Source organism: Apus apus, chromosome 3 (genome assembly GCF_020740795.1).
Source record: "Apus apus isolate bApuApu2 chromosome 3, bApuApu2.pri.cur, whole genome shotgun sequence".
Taxonomy (NCBI): Eukaryota; Metazoa; Chordata; class Aves; order Apodiformes; family Apodidae; genus Apus; species Apus apus.
The window spans coordinates 73,972,987-73,999,553 of NC_067284.1; the positions used below are offsets into that span (position 1 = coordinate 73,972,987).

The 26,567-nt window shown below is 40.3% G+C and overlaps 1 protein-coding gene across 4 annotated transcripts in view; it reads left to right on the top strand.

Annotated features, from left to right (window-relative positions):
* The window catches only part of RBKS (ribokinase), a 69,804-nt gene that overhangs the window by 41,796 nt on the left and 1,441 nt on the right, over positions 1 to 26,567 (top strand). For all 4 annotated transcript variants that reach the window (XM_051614081.1, XM_051614080.1, XM_051614078.1 and 1 more), the window contains one exon: positions 6,588 to 6,776. In XM_051614081.1, coding sequence (XP_051470041.1) covers positions 6,588 to 6,776 — 189 coding nt within the window. The remainder of the gene's footprint in view (positions 1 to 6,587; positions 6,777 to 26,567) is intronic.

Genomic DNA, 26,567 nt, shown 5'->3' on the forward strand with positions numbered 1-26,567 from the left:
CAAATAATCTGGAGTTTAAAGATGAACTCTTTAGAGCTATCCAGTTAAACTGCTTCTAAAGCATTATTTTTTAACACAGAAGTATACACTAAGAAAAGATTAAAATTACACTGATTTTTTATTATTATTATTGCTTGGTTTGGCTTTCTTAGCCATTTAAATGTACAAGTTTTTATCACACAATTTTACCAAAAATGTCCTTATCTTTCTTATTCATCAAAAAATACCTTTAAGTGATAAAATCCTGTGGCTTGTGGATATTATGTGAATGGTATGTTTGTAACAGAGGATCATGCTAGCTGTATAACAGAAAGCCATTTAGCTGAAGACATCTCATACACTACGTGAAATGTTTGTATTGTTAAACATGAAAAAAAGGGGGTAGTCCTTGTGATTAGCTGAATTATTACTGAGTCTGAAGTTTCTGTTGTTTACAGCCATGAAGGTCAGATTTAGTTTCAGACTGACCTGGGATGTCAGGTCCCAAACATGTGAGTGTAAAATACATCACACTTTATACTCCCATCCTTCATTAAATGCTTTAGAATTTACTGAAATCATATGCAGTATCTGGTAGAACAGCACAGCTTGGGCTTAGGGATTTATGTGCTGAAGAGAAGCAAACAACATTATACTATCAGTGAATGATCTACCATTAGTTTGTCTAGAAGGCTCTTCACAAGCTGTTCTTTTCACTCTTGCTTGTTGCAATAATAAATTTTTGTGTGTCTGACATTACTTTCTTTTTATGTGGTTCATGAACAAAAAAAAACCTCAGAACAAATCTTGCAAGGTTATCAGTTCTTTCTTTGCTTAGCCTGTAGTTCAGTTTTATCTTTTCCAAGAAAGATCAAACTTGTTGAGACTAGTTTTGTTAATTCCCAGATGCAGCGCAGCCTAATCCCTGAGGTTTGTGGAGGAATGTGCTAGTTCTCTGTTCCTTTAGTTCTTCGAATGAAAAATAAATGTATCCATTGTCATTGGTTGTTCTTTTCAGTCATCTATGAATGTTGAAAAAGAGACAACCCTATATAAGGCAAGCTCTTTGGAATACTGAACCATTTTTCCCCCCCCCCCATGTATTTGTGCAATTCCTTGCTGCACTATGGCTCTAGGCACAACCACAATGTCAGTACAGTTCATGTGTTGTTTTTCTTATTTAGTGTGTGTGTGCAATTACATAGCCCTGCAGTTTAGGAACCCAAATGCTGCACATCAGCTATTTCACTTTGGTCCTAAATGTTTTGAAGAACAGCTGCTTCTTCATTCAAAGAATACTGAGGAGCCCTTCAGGAGATGGAAGACTCACTCCTAAATGGTTGCAGCAAATGATTCAGGTTGTCAAGTTATTTTGAATGCAAAGCTGGGAACTGCTTTCTCCCTAATGTAAAATGGGTATCAGACTTCTGATCTAAATGAGAAAGGGCTAGCAAAGATTTAATTAAATGTTAACAGAATACTTCGGGGCTTCAATTGTAGATAACAGTACAGCTAAATATAAGTTAACGGCTAATTTTGTTAAATAAAGCTGCAAGATGTATAAAAATAATACAGAAAAATAGATACTATCATGTTGAAGAGACTATTTCCTTTTAAGTGTTGGCTAGATAATTTTTGGAAGTAACAATGGAAACTCTTGTTACTATGTCCAAAATCAAGACACGATATTGACTTTTACAGGATTCAGACAATATCAAATTTGTATAGCTGTATCTGGTTTTAGATTAGGACCTTTAAAATACTGCTTATTAATATAGAGAGATTAATACTAGGGATAGTCTTTCTTAAGAAAAAATATTTTATGTCTCTAGTAGTCAAAACAAAACTAGGTCCTTTACAATTAAAATATCTCAGAATATCTCTTGAATTGGCCTTTTCTAAGTTTTGAAAAGCTGCTACTGCTCCATTACATAGCTGTTGCTAGGAATTCCAACTTTGTTTTTAACTCCATTTTATCAGTTGCTATAAACTATAAAATTTACCATATTTAGTCTAAAATGAAAGATGTTACTTTTGGGAGGGGGGAACAGCTTTAAGCCAATTCATTTCAATCAGGTTTTAATTATTTTAGCACAATAAGTATCTTTGCCTGTATGTGTGTTAAAAAATATAATTTAAAACAACTGGAACTATTTTGGCTTGTGGCCTGATCTTGCTTATACACCAGATCTGTCTCACTAGTTCTTTGAGACTGTTCACATGTGTTAGAAAATTAATGAGATTGAGTTTTGGTCTGTCATTCTCAAAGAAATCTCCTAAGGTACAAGCCAAGTTTGTAGCCAACTCGCTTATTGTTTTTAAATATTTAAAATGAAAAATATTTTAAATTACCATCTGTAGGTTTAGATGAGATAGCCTTAAAACTGGCATCATTTCCCTATTATTATGATGTCTGTTCCAGCAGTACCTGGCAACAATTGAGAAACTGTTACTGTGCTAGGTGCACAAAAATTGCAGACCAAATTATTAACTGCTCCCCAAAGAATGAACACTTATTGTTATTTCACCAGTTTTTATTTGCTGATATATAGAAGTTTGGAACAGCCTTCTGGAGGTCTACAGTCCAACACCCTGGCAAAGCATGGCCAGTTTAGGTCAGATTGCTCACAGCTTTGTCCAGTCAAGTTTTGAAGCTACAAGGATGGAGACTGCATAGCCTCTGGGCACCTGTTCCACTGCTTCATCACCCTTGTGGTGAAAAAGCTTGTCCTAATACTGGAATTTCCCATGTTCCAGCTTGTGTCTGTTGTCTCCAACCCCTATCCCTGTGCACCTTCAAGAAGAGTCTGGCTCCGTCTTATCTATACCCACCTAATACATTGCTGTAGACAGCAATTATATCTCCACTAAGCCTTGTGTTCTCAAGGTTGAGCAAACCTGCTTCTCCCATGCTCTCCTTGTATGTCCTAGTCTCTGATCCCCTGGCTGTCTTGATGACCTTCTATTGTAATATGCTGTAGTATGCCAGTGTCTGACTTGTGCCAGAGATCCCAAAACTAGACACCAGGCTGCAGATTTGATCTCGCAAATGCCAAGTAGAGGATCCAGAACATCTCCCTGACAGTGGCTGTGTAAGCCGTAGGCTGCCCTAAATACACCACAGCTAGGAACATTTGGCAAAGCTTCATAACATAATTTCATTCCCACTTTTAGCCAGGATAAACCAGTACTGCTGTTGAAAGAAGTTAATGGTTTTGTGTTGGCTTTTGGGGGTGTTGTGGGATTGGGGGTGGTGTTCATTTTAACACTGATCTGCCTTGCAATCCGATTTGTTTCCTGGCCAGATCAATGACTGTGCTGACACAAGAGAATGGGCCGTGTGGACAGGAGGGGAAGGGAAAAAAATGGAGCTTTTTTTTTTTTTCTGTAGCAGTGCTGGTTTGTGTCAATTTACTGTGACTAGATTCCACAGTCTAAAGAGACAAAGAGCATTTAACTAAGATTAGTGAGGATTATGGCCTAGAACCTTCATATCCATTCAATTAAAAGCTTCTGTTAAATTTCTCTTCAACTTTTGCAAACAAAATTATGAAAATTCTACATAGATTGATTATATAATATCCATCATAGGCTTATTCTGACAGCAGTTTTGTGGAATGTCCTCTTGCTCTAATAGGTTCACTTAACTGAGGAGTTTTATGAGACTTAGCTGCAGAAAAACAGAATTCTTAATTTGTACAGTATTATGGCAAATGTCCACGTTAGGCTTTTAGTATTGTTATTTAATTTTTTTCTTTACATAACCATTAGTTATTTCCTTCAATTGTGCCACAGTTTGTTTTTTAAATAAGATTCTACTGAAGGGAGGAACTTAAAAACTCACCACAGTATTTAACATCAGTTGACATTTACCGCAATCTCTGATTGTTGGCACAGAATCTGTCTGGCTTCTGCTGCTTTTATGGTTCTTCCCGCTTGTTCCAGTGTTTTTTAGTTTTACCATCCTGCTGTAGATGAGTTAGATGATAGAGGTTTCAAACAGTTGATCTAATTTTATACAGTCTCTGTCTGTCCAAAATAATTTTGTTTAAAGCATAAAGATGAAAAGAAAGGTTTCTGCAAAACCTTTCACATATTTCACAATTCTTCCACTACCCAAGCAAAAAATCTTGTTGACTTGTGACACAGCAATCACAAAGATGGCAAATACAGCATGTGTGTTTCATTAGGAAGAATATTAAATTTAAATACCTCGTTTTCCTTGCTTATAAGCTTACAGAAGTGTAAATACCAGGTAAATTAACCCAATTTACTGTTTCTCTACCAAAACCAAATCCATTTTTGTCCTGAAGACTTTGCAGCATAGGTAGAATGTTTGGAGTTACTGCTATTATGAAATACACTGGAAATTCAGTTAGCCCGTTTCATTCAAGGATTTGTGTTAACCAGTTTTTACTCCTGTAACATAATTTGCCAGGTGTTCTGAACTCAGGAATGCATAGTTCCTGCTCCAGAGATCTTACAGTCCATCAGGAGATACAAACGTTTTAGATGCTTGCATATTAGAATAGAATATACATATTTTTAATACTATTAATTATTAATCCTTACTTACTCCAAAGCCATTATTGTTGTATTGCCTCCTTGTAAACCTTTCAAGAAAATACAACCTTTTAAAAAACTGAAATTTAATTTCATTTGCTTAAAGATTTTGTGCTGCAAGAGAAGTTTGAGCAGCATGGTGACACACCAACGAGAAAATCAGATACGTTTAGATGCTTTCTTGTGATTTAAAGCTTTCTATATTCTTGTCTGGGATCAGTGTGGTTAAAAAGAGTAGTTTTAAATTGTGTGTATGTTTACCACACCTTGCCCCTGCAGTGCACAGGTTTATCCACCAAGTCCTGTCACACCACATTCTGCCTCGTAGTGATCAGCAACTCCTGAAATCATTTGTGCATTTTTCTAAGTAGGGACTGCAGAAATTGGTTCTGTAAGTTTGAAAATTAAAACCAGTGAGTACTCTGCTAATGACACTATAAACTCCAGGGAGTGTGTTGGCATGTTCTGGCCCTTCAGAGCCTAAGGGTGGCTTCTCTCCCCTGGGTCAGGCTGAAATACAGGAAATGACAGTGGTGAGCAGTGGGCGCTGACTCACAGCTGGGGCGGTTTACTTTGGGATGACTGTAGTAGTTCCTGTCCCCAGCTGTCTGCCCTCCCTTTCTGTACTACAGGCATGGCCTGTGCTTCGTGGAGCAGTTGTTTAATCACTATAGTTCACAGACCATTCTATCAAGAAGTATGTGCACTGAATCCAGATTTCGGTAATGCAGAGGAAGGTAATTTGAAATGTTTCAACAGCTGTTTCCCAAGAAGCTGAGCTGCCCATGCAGCAGAGGTCAGGAAGTGTAGCTGGTGAATAAACTCTAAAGCAAGTTTTCCTTGGAAAATAAGCCTTAGAAGAATGGGAGCTATGCCCAGTTATTAAGTGGTTATCTGAAAATACTTCAGACTGCATTTTTCAGGATCCAGCAGCAACCTTGCAGCGCAAGATAAAGTAGAACTTCCCTCTTCTCAAGCAAGAAGGACAAGATTTAGTAAAGATGGCAAATATAATATGTCTGTTTACTTACAATTGAAGGCATACTGTATTATGCAGGAGTACTGCCTGCTAGACTGTTTCAGATAAAACACACTGTATGTTCTCTTCCCTTTCTTCCTGTTTCATTCTTGTTCTCTTCCCTGCCAAAAGAAAAAGTACATGACATTTGACAATGCCATGTCGTCAAGAAAATGTATGAATTGGCAAAAAGGATGCTTGATTCTGAGTCCTCATTGCAGATTTTTGGGAAATTTTGCTCTTAGTTGGGGAAACTAGAAGAGATTAATTTAAAGAGCCAACTGGGAGAAGTTGACTTAAGGTCACCATCTGTTAGAAGGAAGAGTTTTTCTGTGTTTGTATAGAGCCAACACAGGAGAGTCTGAGTCTTGACAGAGGCCTATGGACATGGCCATAACACAAATATATAATACCCTTGTAATGGGCCTTTGCCCAAAGAGGGCTTCAGTTAACTTTTAGGTATTCTTATCTAAAAATATGTATTAAACTAAACAGAGTGGTCAAAGCTGAGCTTTTTCTTTTTTTTTAAAGAGATCTTCCCTTGTGACTTCCCTTGAGCTGTACACTAGGAATTTAAAATAGCATTTTAGAAGTTTCTCACTTAGTGATAAATATCCTCCACCAATAGTGACCGAGTTGCCATGCAGTATTTCTCACATTAGACCACAAAATACTTTTGCCAAGGATGTGTCATTGTGTCCATTTCACAGATGAAGACACGGAGGCACGTGGGAGAAATGTGATTTTACTAAGGGTTGCATGCCAGGCAAGTTGTAGAAGCTGGAATAGAACCCATGCCTCCTGCATCTCTGTCTGGGCTGCTCTCCATTAGTCTGCTGTGCCTTGAAGTGCACACTGATTTCAAACAAGGAACAAGTCCTAGCTGAATATCAGCGTAGGAAGGGTTCCATGATCATCCTATAATGCACATTTTTAAAAGATGCTAAATACTGTTTTCAAATGCAACTGTTGTCCAAAAATGAATGCTGTCAGATGATGATTTTCATTTGCGTGGGTTATTTTCCAGGCAGAAATTTTAACGGGCATCCCAGTTGGCAGCCCTGAAGATGCTGGAAAGGTGGGACGCGTGCTGTTAGAAAGAGGGTGTAAGCTCGTACTACTTACTCTTGGAGCAGAAGGCTGCATGATGATATCAGTAGAAGAACCCATTCCAAAGCACGTTCCTGCTGGGAAGGTCAGGGCCGTGGACACTACGGTACGTTTTTGTGGTTTAACTGTCTTGCTTTGGAAAAGACTGCTTAAGCACTAAGGGAAAGCAATGAGTAATCAGCCAAATTTTTGGGCACTAGCACAAAGGCTAATTTACGATGTGAAACTGATATCTTGCTTCCAGCCTCTCGTATATTAAATGTCACTTCACTTGAGTTTTATAGTCTGTATTGTAGATGTGCTAGAATTATTATACATACTGATAAGATCCTCATGTTCCTCCTTTACTGAAGTCAGTACCTGTCTCTGACTATAATGTGTGATGCCAGTGGCTTGAGCTGCAGTCTTGTCTTTTCACATTTGCCCAGTCACATAATTCGTCTTGTCCAGAACTCAAGTGCTGTGGGAGAAAGGAGATACTACAGCCCTCACAGTCTGAAAGTGAATATTTGGCTCTTCTGATACAATCATGAATTGCTTACCAACTCTAGCATAAGATGGTCAAAGACATAATTTTTACAGAATATAGTGGGAAGAAACCCCAAAACTTCTTGCTGCTTCATGACTATTTTATGATTATAAGTGAGGGATACTTGGTCAGAGGCGTTTTAGCCTTTGTCATGAGGGTGTATTTTTCTCTTGCTGCTCAGAATTAAATGCAGAAAGCATACTCCAACAAACCACTAAATACAATACCCCCAGCAAAAAAGTAAAACCAGGACAGGCAATAGTTAAGATAGCATTGCTATGAAAGCCTTGCCACATTGCACATATGGGGCTATTTTGTGTTCCTAGTATTATCTGACATAAATCCAAAATAATTCCAGTGGAGTTACTGAGAGCAGAGCAGGTCACGTTGTATGTAGTAACTATACATTTAAATGCCTGTTATAATAACGTCATATTACATATGTTCTGTTACAATAGTTCATTAAAATCCTGGAGATTTTGCCATCTGTTGCATTCCATGTCTGAATTGCATTAATAATAACTAGTTCTTGTAGCATGTTTTTTGTCCATGGACCTCATACTGCTTCACAAAGAAGGAAAGCAGCTGCTTAAAAGATGAGGAAACAGGGGCATAAGGGACTGCAATTACCTACCTCAGTAGCATGCAGTGGCAGAGCTAGGAGTAGTCACTTCATCTGAATCAGAAGATCACTCACAGATTTGGACTGTGATGTGCTGATACTGTGGAAGCCTTTGTTTCACTGTTACATTTAATCCTTTTCAATATAACTCTGAAACAGAGATACTTGGGCTTTATTTTCTTCTGTTGCCGCTTTATCATTTAGAAGTTTGATCCTGAGTTAGTGCTGATTTTAAAATGTCCTAAAGTTCTGGCTGGGGTTGGCATGAGGTTCTTTGTAGGGGACTGCTGTCTCTATCTAATTTTAGCACAACATTAGAAGTGCCAAGGGAGTAAAAGGCAGAGCTCCCAAAGTTCCTAGAAGCAGGATTTATTAGCTTGGGAGCTACACCTTGTGAAGTTGTGAATCCACTACTGCAATCAAAGTTTAGTGTTAGAGTTCTTCTCTACACAACACAGAAGTGAAGAAGAAACATGTGTGATCTGCTTCTTCAAAAGAAGCAGAAAATTGCTGCCAGATCAGCTATTGTTTGGTATATTAAAGTATTTGCTGCTCTTGGAATAAAACAGCAATACTGAAACCACACACTGTGGCTGAAAAGTGCTTTTTATCTTGCCTAGCAGTTCAGAGTTTCATGACTGAACTAATTTAATGTGCTGGTTTTTTGGTTTGGGTTTTTGTGTTTGTTGTTTTTTTTTTTTTTTTTCAATAAGAGCAAGTTCTTTTGAGTTTACTGAATCCTTGCCCTGCCTCCTTGTGGCCAACAGGTTATTGGCTTTCACATACTAAAGGATTTTCACAGTTAATTTTGTTAATCTACTTAAATACCAGTGTGTTGTTTTTAGTAAAACAGCTGTGCTCAGTTTACTCTTGCAGACTTGAATGAAAAAAGATGTGTTGGCCTTTCATTATAGAAGTCTTACAGTGCTTAGACTGATTATCACTTTGCCTGAAAGAAAGCAAGTGGTTTTAAAGCAACCCTTCACAAACATTAAGCAAAATAATGCCACCCTCAACTAATCTGGACAGCTCTATTGCTAAAATAGATACTAAACCTTCTAGGAGGACATGTTATTCTCTCCAGAGGCATGTCTGCAGTGGGTCTCTCCCCACGGGAATAAGCTCAAGCTGTAAGGTGGTTTAGCAAGTAGCGACCTATCCACAGAGTGTTCAGAGCTGCTTATGTGCATGCTCTTAGTATGCCATCAAATACTAAACAGAACTCACACCCTTAAACTACCCTGACTTCAGCATCTTGAGGAACCAGGCACTAATTTTTTAAGCTGCCATAGTCCAATCACATCTGGTTATGTGCCTGTATCCATATTGACATTGTTTGGATCTGCAGAAGGTGAAGTTACTGCCAGACAGTAACTTTAGCTGAAAGTTAAAGAGTTAAATGATGTGTGTAACCGATCCTAGGATTTGCAAAAGGTTGCAGGGTCCATATGAAAGCAGTCTGCATTAAAAAAGTATGCCATTCAGAAGATACACAGGAGCTTCAAAGGCCTCTTCCACTGTAGAATTTTTCCCATAGTTGCTAGCACTGCCCAGAGTCCTCTCGGCAGCAGCACAGCTTCAGGTGATGCCTCCTGCTCACATCTGTTGTCCACAGCAATTCTGAGCATTTTTTAGAAGAATATTCTTGGGTAGGGACAAGCACAAAGATTAAGAAATTGAGTTCCTTCTCCCAGGTAGTGTGCTTCCCAATGTCCATGTGCATAGGATCATCAGAAAGACTAAAGGCCGATAGACTGCAGAGCCTGGCTTTTCCTCCTAGCCCTCGAGATGGTTAATCTAAGAGTTTATTGGCAGAACACTGGGAAAAGCTGGCTCCATCTCCCGCTCTGTGGTAGAACATGAATCTTCAAGATTGAAAATCTGGCATTTTTCACCCACACTAAATCAATACTATAAAGGGAAAAAACACAAGGCTTGTTGATTATTTTTTTTAGCACTAATTATCTTAATGTGGGCTTTACTAATGTATGCAATGCTTTCCATGACTCTTAGCAGAGCTCTCCATACACAGTCCAAAGCATGTAGAGCACGAATAGTCGTTTAGAAGGAAGCTTTGCAAGACATGGTATTGTAAAGCTGAAACATCTGTTTCTTCTGTTATGGCTAAATAGTGCAACAAGCTTTTGTTAAGAAAATAAACTTTCTCTTCATTTACTAGCTTTTGCTATTTTCTATATGCACATTTTGAATAAAAATAAGTGAGGTGTTAAAAAATCATCCTCACATTTTCCGTATGCAAGAAAGAAATATCTGATTAAGCCCACTAGCCGTATCAATTTGTATTTGAAGGAGGTGACGTACATAAAAGACATTTGACACATTAAAAAGTACTAATATGTAGATAATATAAGAAAGGTATACGTTATCATCTATTTTCATTACTTTAAATAGTTGCCTTTACATCTACTTGACTTCATGAAGTTAAATATGTGCATTGACTTTATTTTTGGAAGAAGCTATTTCCACTTCAGTTGAAACTAGTACATGAAGCTGCATTAAAATAGCTGTGAGGGATAATTATATAATCCCGTTTATATGACACTTCTTCAGTTGGTAGCAGAAGGTTTCACAAACCATTCATAAATTTGAGAAGAATTTAATAGAAAACAATCGTATGAAATACAGGCCTTTTGCAGTTGTGTGTGTGTCTCAAGCAGTTTGCCCACTGCTGAAGCAGAAGCACAGCTGAGGTGGAACACGGCAGCTGCTTGCAAGCACAGCTGTGGGACGTGACCGAACACCGTCAGGTCAAAATTGTACTTGAGGTGAAGCGGATGATCTGTGTGATGAACCACACAATGATCTTGGATCGTGGCATCCGCTGCTGCAGGAGCCCTGAACATGCTGTCCTGGCAGAGGCACACGCAGTCTGGTGACAGGGAGGGCCACGACGCTGTCCACACTGGAGAACAAAGCTCTGCTTTTTTTGCCCCTTCACCCTCGCTCTCCTCCAGTTCTGACAATCACGCAAAGTGTAATTTACTGCACTATTTACATCTATTTACATTTACTAATTATATTCCATTGAAACTGCCAAGGAAAATTTGTCAGAAGAATGTAATTACTCAAAGCTGGAATTTGGCCAGCACTGAGATTAGTTCCCTTCCATTTTGCAAAAAAACACTATAGGATCTTACAGAGCCGAGTGCTACAAGTGGCAGCTGGAGACCAGGCTGAGCCCCTGAGGTGCTGCCAGAGGCCCGCTGAGGGCTTGCTGTGTGCAGGTGGGCTTGGCAGAGGCAGCCAGAGGCTGCCTGGAGCTCCAGGTTCCTCGGGGTCTGGGCCTTAGAGGACTGTCCATGCCAGGCCTCCTTTGCAGGTGGGGCAGCCCAGTGCTCAGTGGCTACGACAGGCTGTATGTCTGCTGGCTCGGGCTGCACCCTGGAGGTTGGGGCTCTGCCTTTTATTGTGGTTGCTCCTTGCAGCTGAATCTAGGGTGTCCTGTCTGGGATCCATGCCTTGAAATGAAGGCTTGGTACAGGTAGAATCTCTCCTATGCAGGGGCATTAGTGAAAAATGGGGTGCTCTCCAACTAAGCAAGCCAGAGCTGCCCCACTGCCACCCACACCATTTCCAGGTTGCAGCATGGAGGTCACCTTGGGGAAGGAAGGTACTCTGGAGTTAGTTTTGTACATTCCAGTTTGGTCTGGACCCCAGTTTGGAGCAAGATGATGAGTAACATCCACATATGCTTGCATCAGTTAGGGCGACTTTCTAATTTCCATCCCATCTGGTCTTTTATATGCATAGTACAGTTGCTCTGCTTAAGATCTCTTCATCAGCTTCAACCTGACCTCTCTGTTTACACATGCCAATGTTTTGTACAAAAAACTCCTGCATTAGCACTCTCACAATCAGGAGATCAGGCATTTGTGTCTCTGGCTTAGGCATGAATCTATGCTCTGTAAAGGCAAATGGTGACACTTGGGCACACAATACTCAGATAAAAATCTGAAGTAATTTTTTGCAGGGATGCCCCTAGTAATCACAACAAATCCATGGTCTCCCTTTAGAATCTCATGGAGAGCCCAGAATGTTTAACTTCACAGTATTTCTAAGCCAAAAAATTAACTTTCCTATATAATTTCTTATACTACCAGTATTTTTCCTGTCTGGCTGGGCTTTTTGGGTACAAAGAGTACACACCTGCTGGAGGAAGCTAAGGAGGTCACAGGTTGAGGTGCCATGCTTATAAACAGGAAACTTATTTATGAGACATGATAAAATCCAAAATTTAACCTACACAGTTATATCTGAAATTTGATACATGTATGTTTTATTCTAAATAGTCCTTCTCTGTACAAGACTCTCAAGAGAGATATGATACATACTCATTGTCATAAATATAAATGTTACCATTATTTTTTCATGTCAGTTCTGCAAATTGCAGGCTAATTGCTACAATATGAATTTGTCATCAGATGTTTTGTGTTCAAATCCCATTAAGTTTCCCTCCTATTTCATATTACAATGTATTAAATCTGGCTCTTTCACTACAGGACAGAAATAAGAAGCCTATCTTTAAATCGTAGATTGCTCACTGAACAGTTCTGCATTGAACTCTGAAGATGTTACACAATCTTTATTTTAATAAAGCCTCATGTAAGTGTATAGCCATATAATGTTAGGTATGTGACAGTATTCAGGCCTGTGCAGTAGTTGTGGTCTAAAGAAGCAGTGTGGTTTAGTGATTTGAACAAAGGACTGAGTAAGAGCTCCAGGGCTCTGCAAAAGCCTTGCTGTAAATCACTGGGAGAGTTACTTGTCTTCTTTGTATCCCAATTTATCTATTCATAATTTGGAGCTGCTATTAATGTATTGCCTATAAACCATGAGAGGTCTGTTAGAGATCAGAACAGAACCTGGGAGGCCTTTTTCCCAGGCTTGCCATATAACCTCAGGCCAGTTGTGCATCTTTGGGGGCTTTGCAAATTCATTGAAGTTCTTCTGCTTGAAGTTCAGAGTCGTCTGTAAAAATATGGTTTACACTAAAATTCTCTGTCTTAGCTATATCTTCTGGTTTGGAGGAAGCCTGAGCCAGAGGAGTGAAGTGGACACTGAAATAAAGCCTTAGAATATAAATAAATCCAAAACAGTCCTCCTAATAACAGCAATTCTTTGTCTCCTGACTTTGTGGCCTAACGTCTGAGGCTCAAGGGGATATAAATACAACACTCTGTGCAATGACTAATTACTCAAAATTCTGTGCATCAGCAGAAGTGGGACTTGTGGTTGACTCTAATATCATCAAATGCCTTTGCTATTTAATAATCTTGTAGCCGTACATTATTTAGCATGTCATTTGCACAAAGAACAGTGATTTTATTTCAGCTATCTCTCAAGAAAGTAAAAATGCAGCTGGTAGTAAATGAAGCATTTGGCAGACAATGTGTCTGATGTACAGTTCTCTAACTTGCTAAGAAGAGAAAAATGTTGCTGAGTGTTTAACCTTTTCCTACCCAAGGATGTAGCAAGAAAGTGTAAAGTGGTCACAAAGGCCAAGGTCTTGTTTTTTCCTTTTTCTTTTTCTTTTTCTTTTTCTTTTTCTTTTTCTTTTTCTTTTTCTTTTTCTTTTTCTTTTTCTTTTTCTTTTTCTTTTTCTTTTTCTTTTTCTTTTTCTTTTTCTTTTTCTTTTTCTTTTTCTTTTTCTTTTTCTTTTCTTCTTTTCCTTTTCCTTTTTCTTTTTTTCTTTTCCTTTTCCTTTTTCCTTTTTCTTTTTCTTTTTCCTTTTCCTTTTTTCTTTTCCTTTTTTCCATTTATTTTTCTTTTTCCGTTTCTTTTTCTTTTATTCTCATCTTCTCTTTATTTTTTTCCTCATCTCTTTGTCAAAGGAGAAAAAATTACTATTGAGCAAACAGCTTATCTATCAGTGGGGTTTATTCACACACCAACACAGGGCAATTATGCCCAGAGCTCCCGTTAACATCCTGCAAACTAACAGCATAATAGCTTCCTTTCTTTAACATTCAACCAAAATATGTTAATAAATAAGTTTAGTTCCAGTCATAGCCCACTTTCTGACTTGGCCTTCTGCATTCCCACTTTTACAAATACGGAATCCATTGAATTTTGGAAAAGAAAAACCATGAGGAATAAGTTAATATGCCAGACACTCCAATCAGCAGTCTTCACTTTAAATCTATTTAAAGCTGCATCTATTATGCTCTAAAGTTCAGCTGAACTGTGAAAGGGCACATGACAGAAATCACTTTATTTGAGTTGACTCACAGTGAAGTGTAGATGGGAATTGCTTGGCTCATCACAAGTTTCTGTTTCTAATTCAGGCCTTCTAAAGATACTTCAGTTTGTGAAGGCCTGGTCAGTGGCCTAAGGGTGTACAGGTAGCCAGGGAGGAGAGGAATTGCAAGAGTTGTATCCTGCTACGTTGGCAGCCAGCTGGGAAAAGGTGGAGAAAACTGGATGCACCCTCTTTCCCCTTAGAGGGCAGGAAGCTGTACCATCCCCATTTTATAGATAGGAAAAATGGAACAAAAATGTTAACGAGTCAGTGCTCTGAAGCAGTAGCTGAAAAAATGTCCTGCTCCAAGTTACATAGGGAGTTGAGGTCATGTAGTCAAAAATTAAGCACAGGCATATGTTGTCCCTTGCTATTCTCTTAACTTCTAGACAACCTTGTCATGGACGGAAACACTGTTTATCTGCCTAGTAACTGTCTATTTTAATCTGTAAGAACAAACAATCTAAACAAAATGAGCAAACAGAAGCAGGCTTTTGTACAGAACAATTTGCAGCCTTGTTTTCCAGTGGAAGATTCCACAGACCACCCGGGCTTTGCTCTAGTCCTTTTCTCAACCATGGAGCATCTAATTAAATCCCTCTCCATTCCTGATTCTAAGTGGAGGAGAGCCTACAGTCCTGTACGGTTTCTTTCCAGATGGAAATGCATAATTTAACAGAGATACAGCTGACAGGGAGAAGTGGGCCCAAAGCAGTATTAGCATTTGCCACAAATTACATTAAATTACAAGGAGGTACTTAATGAAGATGTAGAATAAAAAGAAGATTAAAACCAATATTTAGTTTTCTGTTCCTCTTCTAAGATGGCAGAGTGCCAGGCAACAAAAACTTCATGCTAAAACTGAACTTCTCTCTTTCTGTTTGTTTCTGAATTGTGTAATTTTGCTACACACCATCAGTATCAGGTCATGACATTTTGTCTCACTGTGTCCAATAGCTTTGTTCTGTATACATGTATACGTAAAGTTGACAAGTATCTTAAATTATTTACTACATCTGTACTCGCAACACAAGGTGAACTCCTGTTCTTACTGCTGTTGTGTAGGTGGGGAACAAATGCACACAGGGAGTGGCATGTCAGTGGCAAGTGAACCTGCTTCCCTTGAGAAAACCATAACTACTTCTCTGTACTTCTCTTCAAAGAGAATTAAGACTGGAGGGAAAATGTTGTCAGGATATCAGCTGTCTCATTTTTAGAACTGGACATCATTGTAGTTGCCCCCATACATGACAAAGTACATAGCAGTGCAGAGTTGCTTTGCATTGGATACTTCTTTAAGAGACTGTAAGGGGGTCATGGAAATGTGCTATGAGGACAGGTGCTGTGGCTTCATTATTGTCATGCTGAGAAATATTCCAGTTTGGAAGTTAACCCACTTGGTTGGTCTGGGCAGAATAAAGTAGGGACTCTGGCAGCATTTATGCACCAACTCAGAGGTTTTGTTTGGGGGCCAGAACATGTGAAGGTTACAGCATCCAAAATCTGCACCTAAGATTACATCCTGATGAGATCTAGGGAAGCTGAATTCAAAAATATCTTGACGCTATCTTTGTGCCATCTCACTTCTGGGATGCTTTAGTAAATGAAACAATGGAATAATTTATACAAGTTGAGAGCAGAGTAGGAAATGACCCTTTTATTGCTTTTCTTGGGCTAACTTTTAATACAAGTTGAAATCATTGCAGCAGAATGTGCCGCATCCCTTTCTTGATTTGCTCACCTCCCCTGCCTTTATGATTAAGCCAGAACAGGGTCACCACCAAAAGGATTGGTCACCACCAATCCTGATTTGTAGCTCACCTGTATTTGGAGCAGATATTGGGTTGCCAGTGAATGCATGTACAGAAGACAGTGTCAATTATAATGGTGCACAGCACTCTGGGATATCTGAGTTGCACAAAGAATGGAGAGAAAGGAAGACCAACTGCGTGCAGCCATCCTTTCTAATTAAATTCCTGCAGTTAAAAATAGCTGCTGGAAGCTGGCACTTCTGGCACATCCAGAGCATCACCTTCCCAAGTATCTTTTTCTGGCCTGAGCCGTAGGAAGTTGAAAATATGATCTGCTGTGTAATGGTGCATCATATTCTTGGCCAAATTCCTCATCGTTTTTTACCACTTGCATCTTTAGTTAGTTTACAAATGTCATATCCTCCTTTTCTTCTTCAAAGCTGGTCTTTCCAGACTCAGGTATCATCCTGGCTATTGTGGAATGTTCAACCTTCTGTTCTCAGTTGGTTCCCATCAGTTCTGGCTATGGTCAGAGAGAAGGCAAACCTGGATCCCCAGTCCCTTGCCTGTTTAGGTACCCAGAAATGCCAATTGCAGTAATGTTGGTCTTGAACTAAGACCTGGTTTCCCCCAACACAGTTTTCATTGCCAAGTAATTTTGTTCACTACAGAAACCAGAAAGATTTACTTTGGATCGGTGATATTGCATAATTAGGTTTTCAAAAGAAAAAGAACAGAGAAATGAGAATAGTAGGGAAATCAGGCTTCTTGCTTTTGCAAATTCTAACCACAGAAAATGCCAGAAGTTTTATTTCTTATCAAGAATAAAGGAGTTAATCTTCAGAAGCCTGTCCCATAGACAGAATATATTTTACAGCTTCAACTAGACAAATGGAATGAAGCTAAAACAGTAGGTTTAGGCAATTGCTGACAGTAACTTATAGGAATGTCTTTAATGGTCAGTTTGGAATTGAGTGTAATGGTTTTGTCACTTTTCTCAGGGTTTTGTTTTTTGTCTGTGTGTGTAGAGATAGGCATACAGATACAAAACCAGCTATTCTGGAACAACTCAGCTGTAGAAAAGCAGATTCCAAAATTCTGGCAGCAATGTTTGTCAGCTGCCCCAGTGGCTATAAGGGGTATTGGTTTTACTCATTTCAAAGCACAGATAGACACAGAAACACAGGGAAAAGGTAAGGAGAGTCTCTGGAATGGTGTTCCTCTTAACTGGTGTTTGTGATTTTGTTACTGAAATAATTACACATACTGTCGTATGTTCATTGGAAAGATCCATTTTACAGGGAATCCTGCAGAGAATGCCTTTCTGTTGGCAGCAGTGCCTTGGTGCTCACATGCTGCTGAAGACCGTAAGTGACGTGCAGGAGTCCTGTTTTTGGCACACCTGCCCCAAGGAGAAAGACAACAGAATGGGTGGGTAGTAGAGACCAATATTCTAGAGCAGAGTAGCCGTTCTGGCTTGTAGGTCACATCTTGCTGAACTCAGAGTTGGGAGCTACAACTTGAGTGCTCATCTAAAAGATCAGACAAACGCAGTAGGAAAAAGAATGCAGGGAGCTGGCAAGAGGACAATGCTAGAGTGAGCTCAGACAGAAAAAAAAAAAAACAAAACACCTCCTGAAGTTTGGTGGGTTTTTTTCCCTCCAGGATATGTAGTTCAGAGGTAGGCGGGAGCAGTGGCCAGCCAACAAAGGCTAGATACTGTGGTTTTGAAAGAGGCACTCGAGCATATGGAGCTTTCGTGCAAAAAAAGAATGGTTTTTTGATCAATTCCAGGCGAGATGGCAGTTGTGTCATTCTGAGTGCATCTCGTCAGATTAGATGGGATCACTAAGAGTCTTTTGGCATTTTCAGTCTGAGAAGATTAAAAAAAACACATGTGGCTAGTGAAGTTGCCCAGCAAGGAGATTTCCCCTTCTGACTTGGCAGTTAGATTATGGAGTCCTGAAATCATGTCAGCCCCTAATGTGATACCAGGTGACACAGTCGGTGACAATTTATCTAGTTCTCTCTTGGTCAGGGGGAACCCACTGCCAGTATTGCAGTGTACTGTCAGAATAACATGTATTCTGGGCAGGGATTGGGCTCTAGTTTCATTTGTTCATTGAATGAACTTTGTGAATTAACACATCAGCATGAGCTTTGTTAGGAAGAAATTACAAGTTGGGCTGAGTGTGACATGAATAATAAAGGAAGAGAAGTACATCTAAAGGAAGTGAGGTAAGTGAAGCTTTTGATTCGAGTAGGAGAGTAGCTGGCTTGATAAACCAGTGTGAGAAGTACAAATCAACCTTCTGAGAAACTGCTATATTTACTGCTGAGCTCCAACCACGGCTGATTCTGTGCAAGTTCAAATTTTGGGAAAGGTAGATATAGCTCGTGTAGCTCACTCAACTGAAAGTCCATCATGTTTCTGTTAGCAGTGATGTCTATGTGCTTCCCTGTTGTTGACACATCTTGGTATATATGCTTTTCACAGCAAGAGTGCCTCTGGAGAGTTTTGTATTGAGCTCAAGTGTAATGAGAATTTTCCAGGACTGTGTTTTGTATGTTGTAAGGCTTCTACATGCACTCTAGGAAAAAAAACCAACAAAACACCAACAAAAAAACAAACCAAAACAAAACAAAAAAAGGGTTTCCTCTGCTGGCTTTGAGTTTCCCTGTGAGGTATGAACTTTCAGATCAAATGAAAGGAGGTCAGAGATCCTAGCTCAGGTTTGAAACCAGGGAAGAAGCAGGTACCAAAGCCAAAGCTACCAGAAGCTTCAACTGATACACAGAAGTGTATCCTAAATGTAAATAATCCTTGCCGAAATATCTATTACTCTGGTAGCATAGGAATCAGAGTAGTGGTGAATTGTTTGGTTGATGGCAATCTCACAGGTTCAGCAACATGGATCCGTTGTTTCCAGAACAGTGTGTGGAGTTCCTGGTTCAGTGCTCTTACTCCATTGTGTGAGAAATAAATTTGTCACCTCTCATTAACACTGTCTGGAGTTGAAAGGAGTTTAAATGAGCATCATCACACTGGGTTGTTCCAATGACTCAGAAAACAGAGTTCTCCCTGTGGGTGAATACTTTGTTGGCTTTCTGGGGTTAGTCTATAACACAGAATAATTTTCTTCCCTGATGCTGACTGGCATACTGGAATATTACTATCTGGCAAAACAAAGCTCTCCTGTGCTCACTCCCAGGTTTCATCAGCGTGTGCTAAGAGAAAGCCATTAACTCACAGACACCTTGCAGTATTGCTCCACTCTAGTGAGATTCCCTTGCAGTGCTGGGTCCAGTTCGGGGGTCTTCAACCCCCAAGAAGGACACAGAGCTGTTGGGGTGAGTCCAGAGGAGGCCCACAACGATGATATGAGGGCTGGAGCACCTCTGCTCTGGAGATAGGCTGAAAGAATTGGAGTTGTTCAGCCTGGAGAAGAGAAGACTCCAGGGAGACCTTAGAGTACCTCCCAGTACCTGAAGGGGCTACAGGAAAGCTGGGGAGGAACTTTTTACAAGGTCATGGATTGATAGGACAAGGGCGAACAGTTTCAAGCTGAAAGAAGGGAGATTTAAATAAGATATTAGGAAGAAATTATTTCCTGTGAGGGTGGTGAGACACTGGCCCAGGATGCCCAGAGAAGCTGTGGCTGCCTCATCTCTGGAAGTGTTCAAGGGCAGGTTGGATGGGGCTTGGAGCAACCTGGTCTAGTGGAAGGTGTCCCTGGCCATGCAGGGGGGCTGGAACAAGAAGGTTTTTAAGGTCTTTTCCAATCCAAACTATTCTATGATTCTGTGAGTCTATGAGAATCTAGCAGAGCTATGGCAACTTGTAGAGATCCGCTTACTAATTTTGAATACCTCTGATTTGGTGTTCCCAAGCTGTGCCTCATTTTTGAAGGATGGGTAGCTAATGTTAATCCCATTAAAGTCCATGCAAGATCAGGATCTCAGAGCTCAGCCTACGAGTGTCTCAAAGTGGGTGTTCCTAACATTCTTGATCTTGAGTTGGGTTCATTTCCCATCATGTGAAATGAGAAAACTATTACCTGCCCTCAAAACAGATGCTGTATAGGGGCTTGGACATGTGAAGCAGGACTGTGTGATATTGCCAGATCTCTAGACACTTTCAGCTGTGCCTTTTAGATTACATACAAATTAAAAATTGCAAAGTTGTCAATGTTGTATGTTTTATTTCCAGCATTCACCACAAACCAAAAAGCTTTTCTGGGGAATTTATGCATCTGTAATGCTTCTCTCTGATCTTTTTAGAAAGAGTGAATAACTTAATGTAGAAGGATGTTTCAGAAAGGAAAGAAAATGCAGGCAGGAGGCCTTGTATTGAGATTAATCTCTCAGGAATGCAGGGGGTTAACGGTCAGGCTGATTAATGAACCATCAGGAAATCTGTCAGGAAGTGGGCAAAAATTCCTGATGGCTGATGTGGAGCATTGTGTGGTGTACTTTGGTTTTGATGTTTCCCAACTGATAGTCTAAAGTGGGTGTAGTTTAGTTACCTCTGAGTTCTCAAGACATGAGAAGGACCAGATGACATGCTGCCCTTGTTCAGCTTGAGTGAGTGAGCAAGAAGTTTTCTCCATGCATGGGCTGTGCAAGTGCGATGCAACATAAATGCAAGAAAGTCAGGGACTGCTCTTTCCCATGGCTTCCCAGAACAGGGTCTGGAAAAGATACAGAAAGGAAGCATGATCATTGCCTCATTCCTCTGCTCTGAGCCCACAGGGTAAAGGAGGAAAAGCGAAACAGGCAACTTTCCCTGTGTGAACAAGGAGCCAGAGTATTAGGACTTGGATACACAGCTGAGTTAATGAATTGCCTGGTGTTGACCGAGGGTGAGGTTTCACAGTTGGCTTAAGCTGATCCAAGATCATGCTGCTGCTGAAAGGAGTGTTTTTAACCTCTTTCTCTTTGGCAATGGACTAGCTATCATGTGGTAATACAGCAGCTTGTTGATCTGGGTGGAAACTCGTGTTACTTGGTCAGTGTTGACTGGCTTAGTCTTCAGATGGATCAGAGAACTGATCTGTCTCACTGCTTGGCCGCACAAGTGCTAGATCTGATGTAGGGGAGGGTGTGAGAACATGAGACAAGGATAAAAACATGAGTGGGGACTGAGCCTGTCAGCAATAACATAACCATGGATTGGCTTAAGCCTATTATGAAACTGCAGTCTGAATCACTGAAATTAAGACTGCACTGTCAACCTACAGGGAATGCAAATCAAAATGTGTTAGCTTACACCTCCCCCCGTTCTGCACAGAGCTGGGGGTCCGGGGTGTGTGGTGGGGCAGCAGCACAACAGTTCCCCACCACTTGGTCAGGAGTGTGCAAACCACATCAGACAGCATCAGCCTGTGTTTGGGGAGGGCACAAAGAAAGAAGAAAGGGACAGATGAGCCTTGCTGCCTTGGATTCTCTCTATGTTTTCCTTTGGTGTAGGGTAACGTGTTCTAGCTTGTCTTCATGACAAGACTGCAGCAACACTCAGTTACCAGAGCACAGATTAAGCACAGTAATCCATGGCAGTTGTGCATCAAGACCCTAAAGGTCTGGGCCATCGTGTGCTTCTCCTGCTACTTCTCCTTTGTCTTCAACCCAAGTAGCTTTGCAGTGCTTCCCAGCCTGCACCAGAAGCCTAACTTAGACCTAAACAGGCAAGCCCTGCTATTTGTTTCAGGTTTGTTTGTTTGTTTGTTTGTTTTCTGGCAAAATTCGGTAGTTCCACGTTAAGGATTTTTTTCCATTTTGTTCTGGCTCAAAACTCCGTGCATAGATTAAGGAATAACTGTGCTAGTGGAAAAATCACTTTTTAATTTAAAAAAATATTTCTGGTTTTAGACATTTGTCACCAAAGGTCTGCTCCTGTAAGCACAGCCGTGCAGCCCCCCACTAGTATCTGTAGGATGCCCTGAAAAGACAGCAGCCCTTCCACACAGGATCAGCAACTCCAGATGCCATGGGAGCAGTCACCCTTGTTAGGCCTTGAACTGAGGAAACAGTTTGAATATAGTAAAATTAGTCTAATTTCAGGAGAGTTTCAAGACACTGGAGTTAGTTTAATTTAAAGACTGTCTTAATTCAAGCCGCCAAAATATCTCTCCAGTGAAAAGCAAGGAAAAAGGGGAGAGGGAGTAGATATTAGCTCCCCCCAAAATAGTAATACTGAAGTATTGCACAAGCACATAAATGCAAAAGTAAAAAAAAAACAAACAAGAAAGCAAAACAGCCAGAAAAACATTTTCAGAAAAAAAAAATATTCGAAAACCAAACAATTCTCTATCACATGGAGGATAAACATGGGCTTTTTCAGGGAGAAGGAAATAATAAAAATAAGGAAAATAAAATTAAAAAAAAAAAAGCTCTATAACTGATTCAACCACTGTTACCAAGAGATATTTTACTCCCTGAGCATTTCAGCCGAAATTATCTCTTAGCTGAGACATGGGACATAGACCCTCTTGGCACGAAAGTGTCTGACTATATCCTGAAGGCTGGAAATGTTTCTCCAGTTCCACTAGTAAACTTTCGTCCAAGCACAGCCCAGGGATTCTTGTAGGGAGACATAGGATTTCTCCACTGATGAGGAATGGATAGAGCCTTCACTGACATATTTTTGTGTTACGTAGGGCTAATTTGTAGTTCGGGTACAGCGTAGGCACGGGTACAGCAAGGAATGTTGAGCAGATGTGACAGCAAGCGATAACATCCTTAGCATAATCCAGCATCACACGGTTATGGAGTGCTATAAATACAACAGGAATTCTCCAAGGCCCAGTTTCTTCAACAGAGTTGGGCACCTCTGCATTGCCATGCATTTAGACTGCACTAAATCAGTATAATCCTCAGGCTTCATTCATTTGTGCACTGCTGTGAATGCTCCTAGGAGACTATCAGCATCATTGCACGCAGTAGCGTTGATTCTACATTATAGTGCAGTTTCTGACAGCTTTTGGATTGATGTTTTGCTTTATGAACTAAACAAAGCATTTATTATTACGGGCATGCCTAATGTTTCTCTTGTACTACTATACAGACATCATTCCTTTCAGAACTTGGTAACATGCTCTTACAACGTAGTTAATGGAACGAATCCACAGAGCTTACATGGACTGTGGCTTCTTGAAAAATCACTCGAGGAAAGTTTTCTGAGGTTCAGTGACCATTTCAGGCTCCAGAAGCCAGAGCCTGCTCCTGTTCTGACATGGTTGGCATTACTCTTGCCCAAGAGGACAGGCTGAGAGGGCCAAGGCTGAGCAAGAGGTTGCCCTGGAACAAGGCAGTGCAATTGCTGTGACACTGTGAACTGTAGCTTTTGGCCTCTTGGCCTCCAGATTTTTTGGTGAACAAGTCGTCTTATTGTATAAGTGAAATGCCCCCTATTATTCTACACATGATTGATTAAAAAATGCTTTACTTGCTGAAAAGTCTGTTGAACAATATAGTTTTTCCACTTACAAAGCACTTTCCTTAAAAAGCTTTTCAGGGCAGTATCGTTTAAAAATAGTTATACTAAAGTTGTAAACCAGCTTCTGACAAATCAGGACTAACAAAAGCCACGGTAAAAATAGAAGTGTTTTAATGGGTTTTCTCTTCTCTAGAGGCACAGAATCTTGATCAGTACTGGGTTGTAACAAACAAAAATGCCCTTTTCCAGAAACACAGGAAAACAAGGATCTGCCAGACTAGTGGCACAGAATATAAATAGGTTTTCAAAACTGCTTCAAAACCATAAAACTTAGTCAAAACTGTAACATTTTCACTTTAGAACTAGCTGTGTCATATGAGACAATTTAAAAAATTAAATTATTTTATTTTATACAAAAGAGCATCTCCTGCTTTAGAGAAAGGTTACAGAAGTTCTATTTGTGTAATTATGGAATGAATTGTCCCCAGGTACTCAGGGTTATGAAAATTATCTTGAAGTCTGCAATGTATTATGATTCCTGAAAGAAAAATGCTGAAGAATGTAAAATATTACATATTCTGTGTTTACATTTTGTCAGTGGGCAGAATAAATGTACCTTACTGGTAATTTTCAAAATTCATTATTTTTGCAAAGGAGGTTAGATTTCTTTTTTTTTTTTCCTCTTTTTAATTTTTTTAGCAGGTTTTTAAACAGCTAAATGCAAAGCTAATATTTGCTAATCCAGAATTTGGATAATCCTGATTTTTCTCCCTGTTCCTTCTGCTCTGTACTAACCTTTTCTGTATCTACCAAAGCCAATGTAGTTTAATCCACAATACCAAAGACTGAAGGTCTGTTTCTGCAAGCTGAAAATAGTTCTTAACTGCAGCTAACCTTGCAGCTGAGTCAGTTCTGCTGTTGCTTTTTAAGTCATGTTTGACCATTCACGTCTGCACAGACCTGAAGCAAGGCTGAGCAGCGTATCTACATAATCAGACTGATACATGCTGCTGTTCTCAGTGTAGTAGCTCCTATATTGAAAACACCACACACACAAAATGTTTACGTACCAGCAACTGGCATTATGATACCCTTGGGGTCTGCAGTAGCTGAGCTTTAAAGATCCTGACTCCTTCAGTCTATGGATGGGAAGGAAGGATTTCAGTGAAAGTTTACTGGCATCAGATCCTCCTGCATATTCTCTAATGATCCCATCATCTATTCTCTTGTAAAAAAAATACTTGGCGGCCTTTTTTCACTGCATGGAAGTCTGCTCTTCACCCCATTTTCAAGCTTTGTAGTCATTTAGCGTAGTTCAGCCTCACCAAAAGGGAGATCTACAGCCCTCTCACAGCCTCAGAGCATCACCCACAAGTGGAGAGGCACAGTAGAGTTGAAGGGAGAACCTACATTCCATCTTGCCATCATCCAAACTAAGATCTGGGTGATGTGTGGTTAGTCTTTTGTTTTGTTTTGCTTGTTGTTTTTTTTCTCCAGTACCAAACAGTACAGCAATTACTTGGGGCAGGATTTAGTTACCTCCATTTACAAAAAAAACAACAACCACCTTTCAAAAAGACAGTATTCTGCTCCATGCTTCTGCTGGGCAATGGTTTATGCTGTTAGACACCAGCTATTCTGAGTATTCCTCATTAAAATAATATTTGGCCACTTCCATTACCCCAGTGGTCACTGTATGAGAAATCTGTGATGTAAAAATGACAAGTTGTTCCTGCTAGAGCTACAGCATAACAGATTTGCTTGCTGAAATTCTACTTCTGTCTTTAACAGCAGCACCAAAATAGCTATAATAATTAATTATGCACTGATTAGATGAAAAGTCTGAGATGAGCCAGAGATTTTTGTATTATGCATCAGACAAAAGCCACTGGCAATGCTTAACTAGCAGTCACCTGCTCCTGCTCCACCTGCCATTGTGGGAGCACTCTGGAAACCAGAAGAGAGACAAAGGCTCAACAGAAACTGATAAAAACCTTCACCTGCCCCTTGTATGCTCAGGAATACAGAACTGTTGAAACAGGTGCTGCTGCAGCTGCATGCTGGGCTACCGCTTTGCTCTGGAGGTGATGATGAAAGACAGAGTCCAAACTTCAGGCTAAGCAAGGGTTAAGCAGGGAATTTCCTGACTAGGAACACGGATGCAAACAGCTGCTGTGGAAGGGCTAGGCAAGGAGAGACAAGGCATAGCTGGGCACCCCTATCCTGCACTCACCCCCCTCAGGTTCTCTTGCGATTGCCACGCTGTTCTGCCCAGTCAGCTGCTTGTAACATTACCAGCAGATTTCTGTGGAAACAGTTGGGGTTTTTTGCCCGAATGATATTATATTCAGCTGTTTTTAGGGTAAGTAGGGGTTTAACACAGACAACTCTAGAACTCAAAACTGGAAAATTACTTCCTTGTCTTAACTTCCAGTTAGAAATTCTGCTCAGCTATCTTAACTAACTTTTTCCAGGCCCTTTGCTCTTGTCCCATGACTCTTGAGGCCTATTTATTACAACTACAGAGGCAAAACCCCTCAGGGGAGATAGTCCATATGCTGGTTCTCAAAAGAAATAAGCTCTTACCAGTGTGTCCAGAGTAATGCTTTTACTGGTATAAAAGTATGATTTTAAAAAGGGGACCTTAGAAACAGTTTTACAGTACTAACAAGAATTGCTATCAGTCTGACCTTAGAAATCAAGCCAGTTTTAGAGGGGGAGGGGGAAGGGACACTGGAATGAAATGGCAAATCAAGTTTAAAATGTTTCATTTTGCCAGTTGTTTGGGACACTACAGAGTTCTGGTTAAAAGCACTCAGGAGGTAAACGGTTGTCACCCACCACTGGTCAGAGCAGAACTAGGGGTGTCTGGGCTAGAGGTCAGAGCATGCCAGGGCATTACCAGTGCCTGTGGAGGGAAGTTGTGGGTATTCCCTGTTCTCTGAGGGCTGGGGAAGCGTGAGCAGAGCATCAGGCAGCTCTGTGGGAGACACCACCTGGGGACTGGTGGCTCAAGAGGGTCACAGCTGCCAGAGCTCTCGGTAAATGTCACTGTCGTCCACCCCCATAAGCAAACTCAGCATAGGTGGCAAAGCTTGCCCCACGAGTAAGAGTGGGTTTTGTGATACACACAGCATAGCCCTTCCTTAGTGGGACATTTTTAATGAACAACAGCTAAGTTCTGGAGGCATCAAAATGTATCGTTCTGCAACTAGGAATTTACAGACACCACAAGCCACATGGCTCATTTTTTCCCCCTTTTCTCCCTCCCTTCTACCACTGCCCCTTATGAAAAACAGAA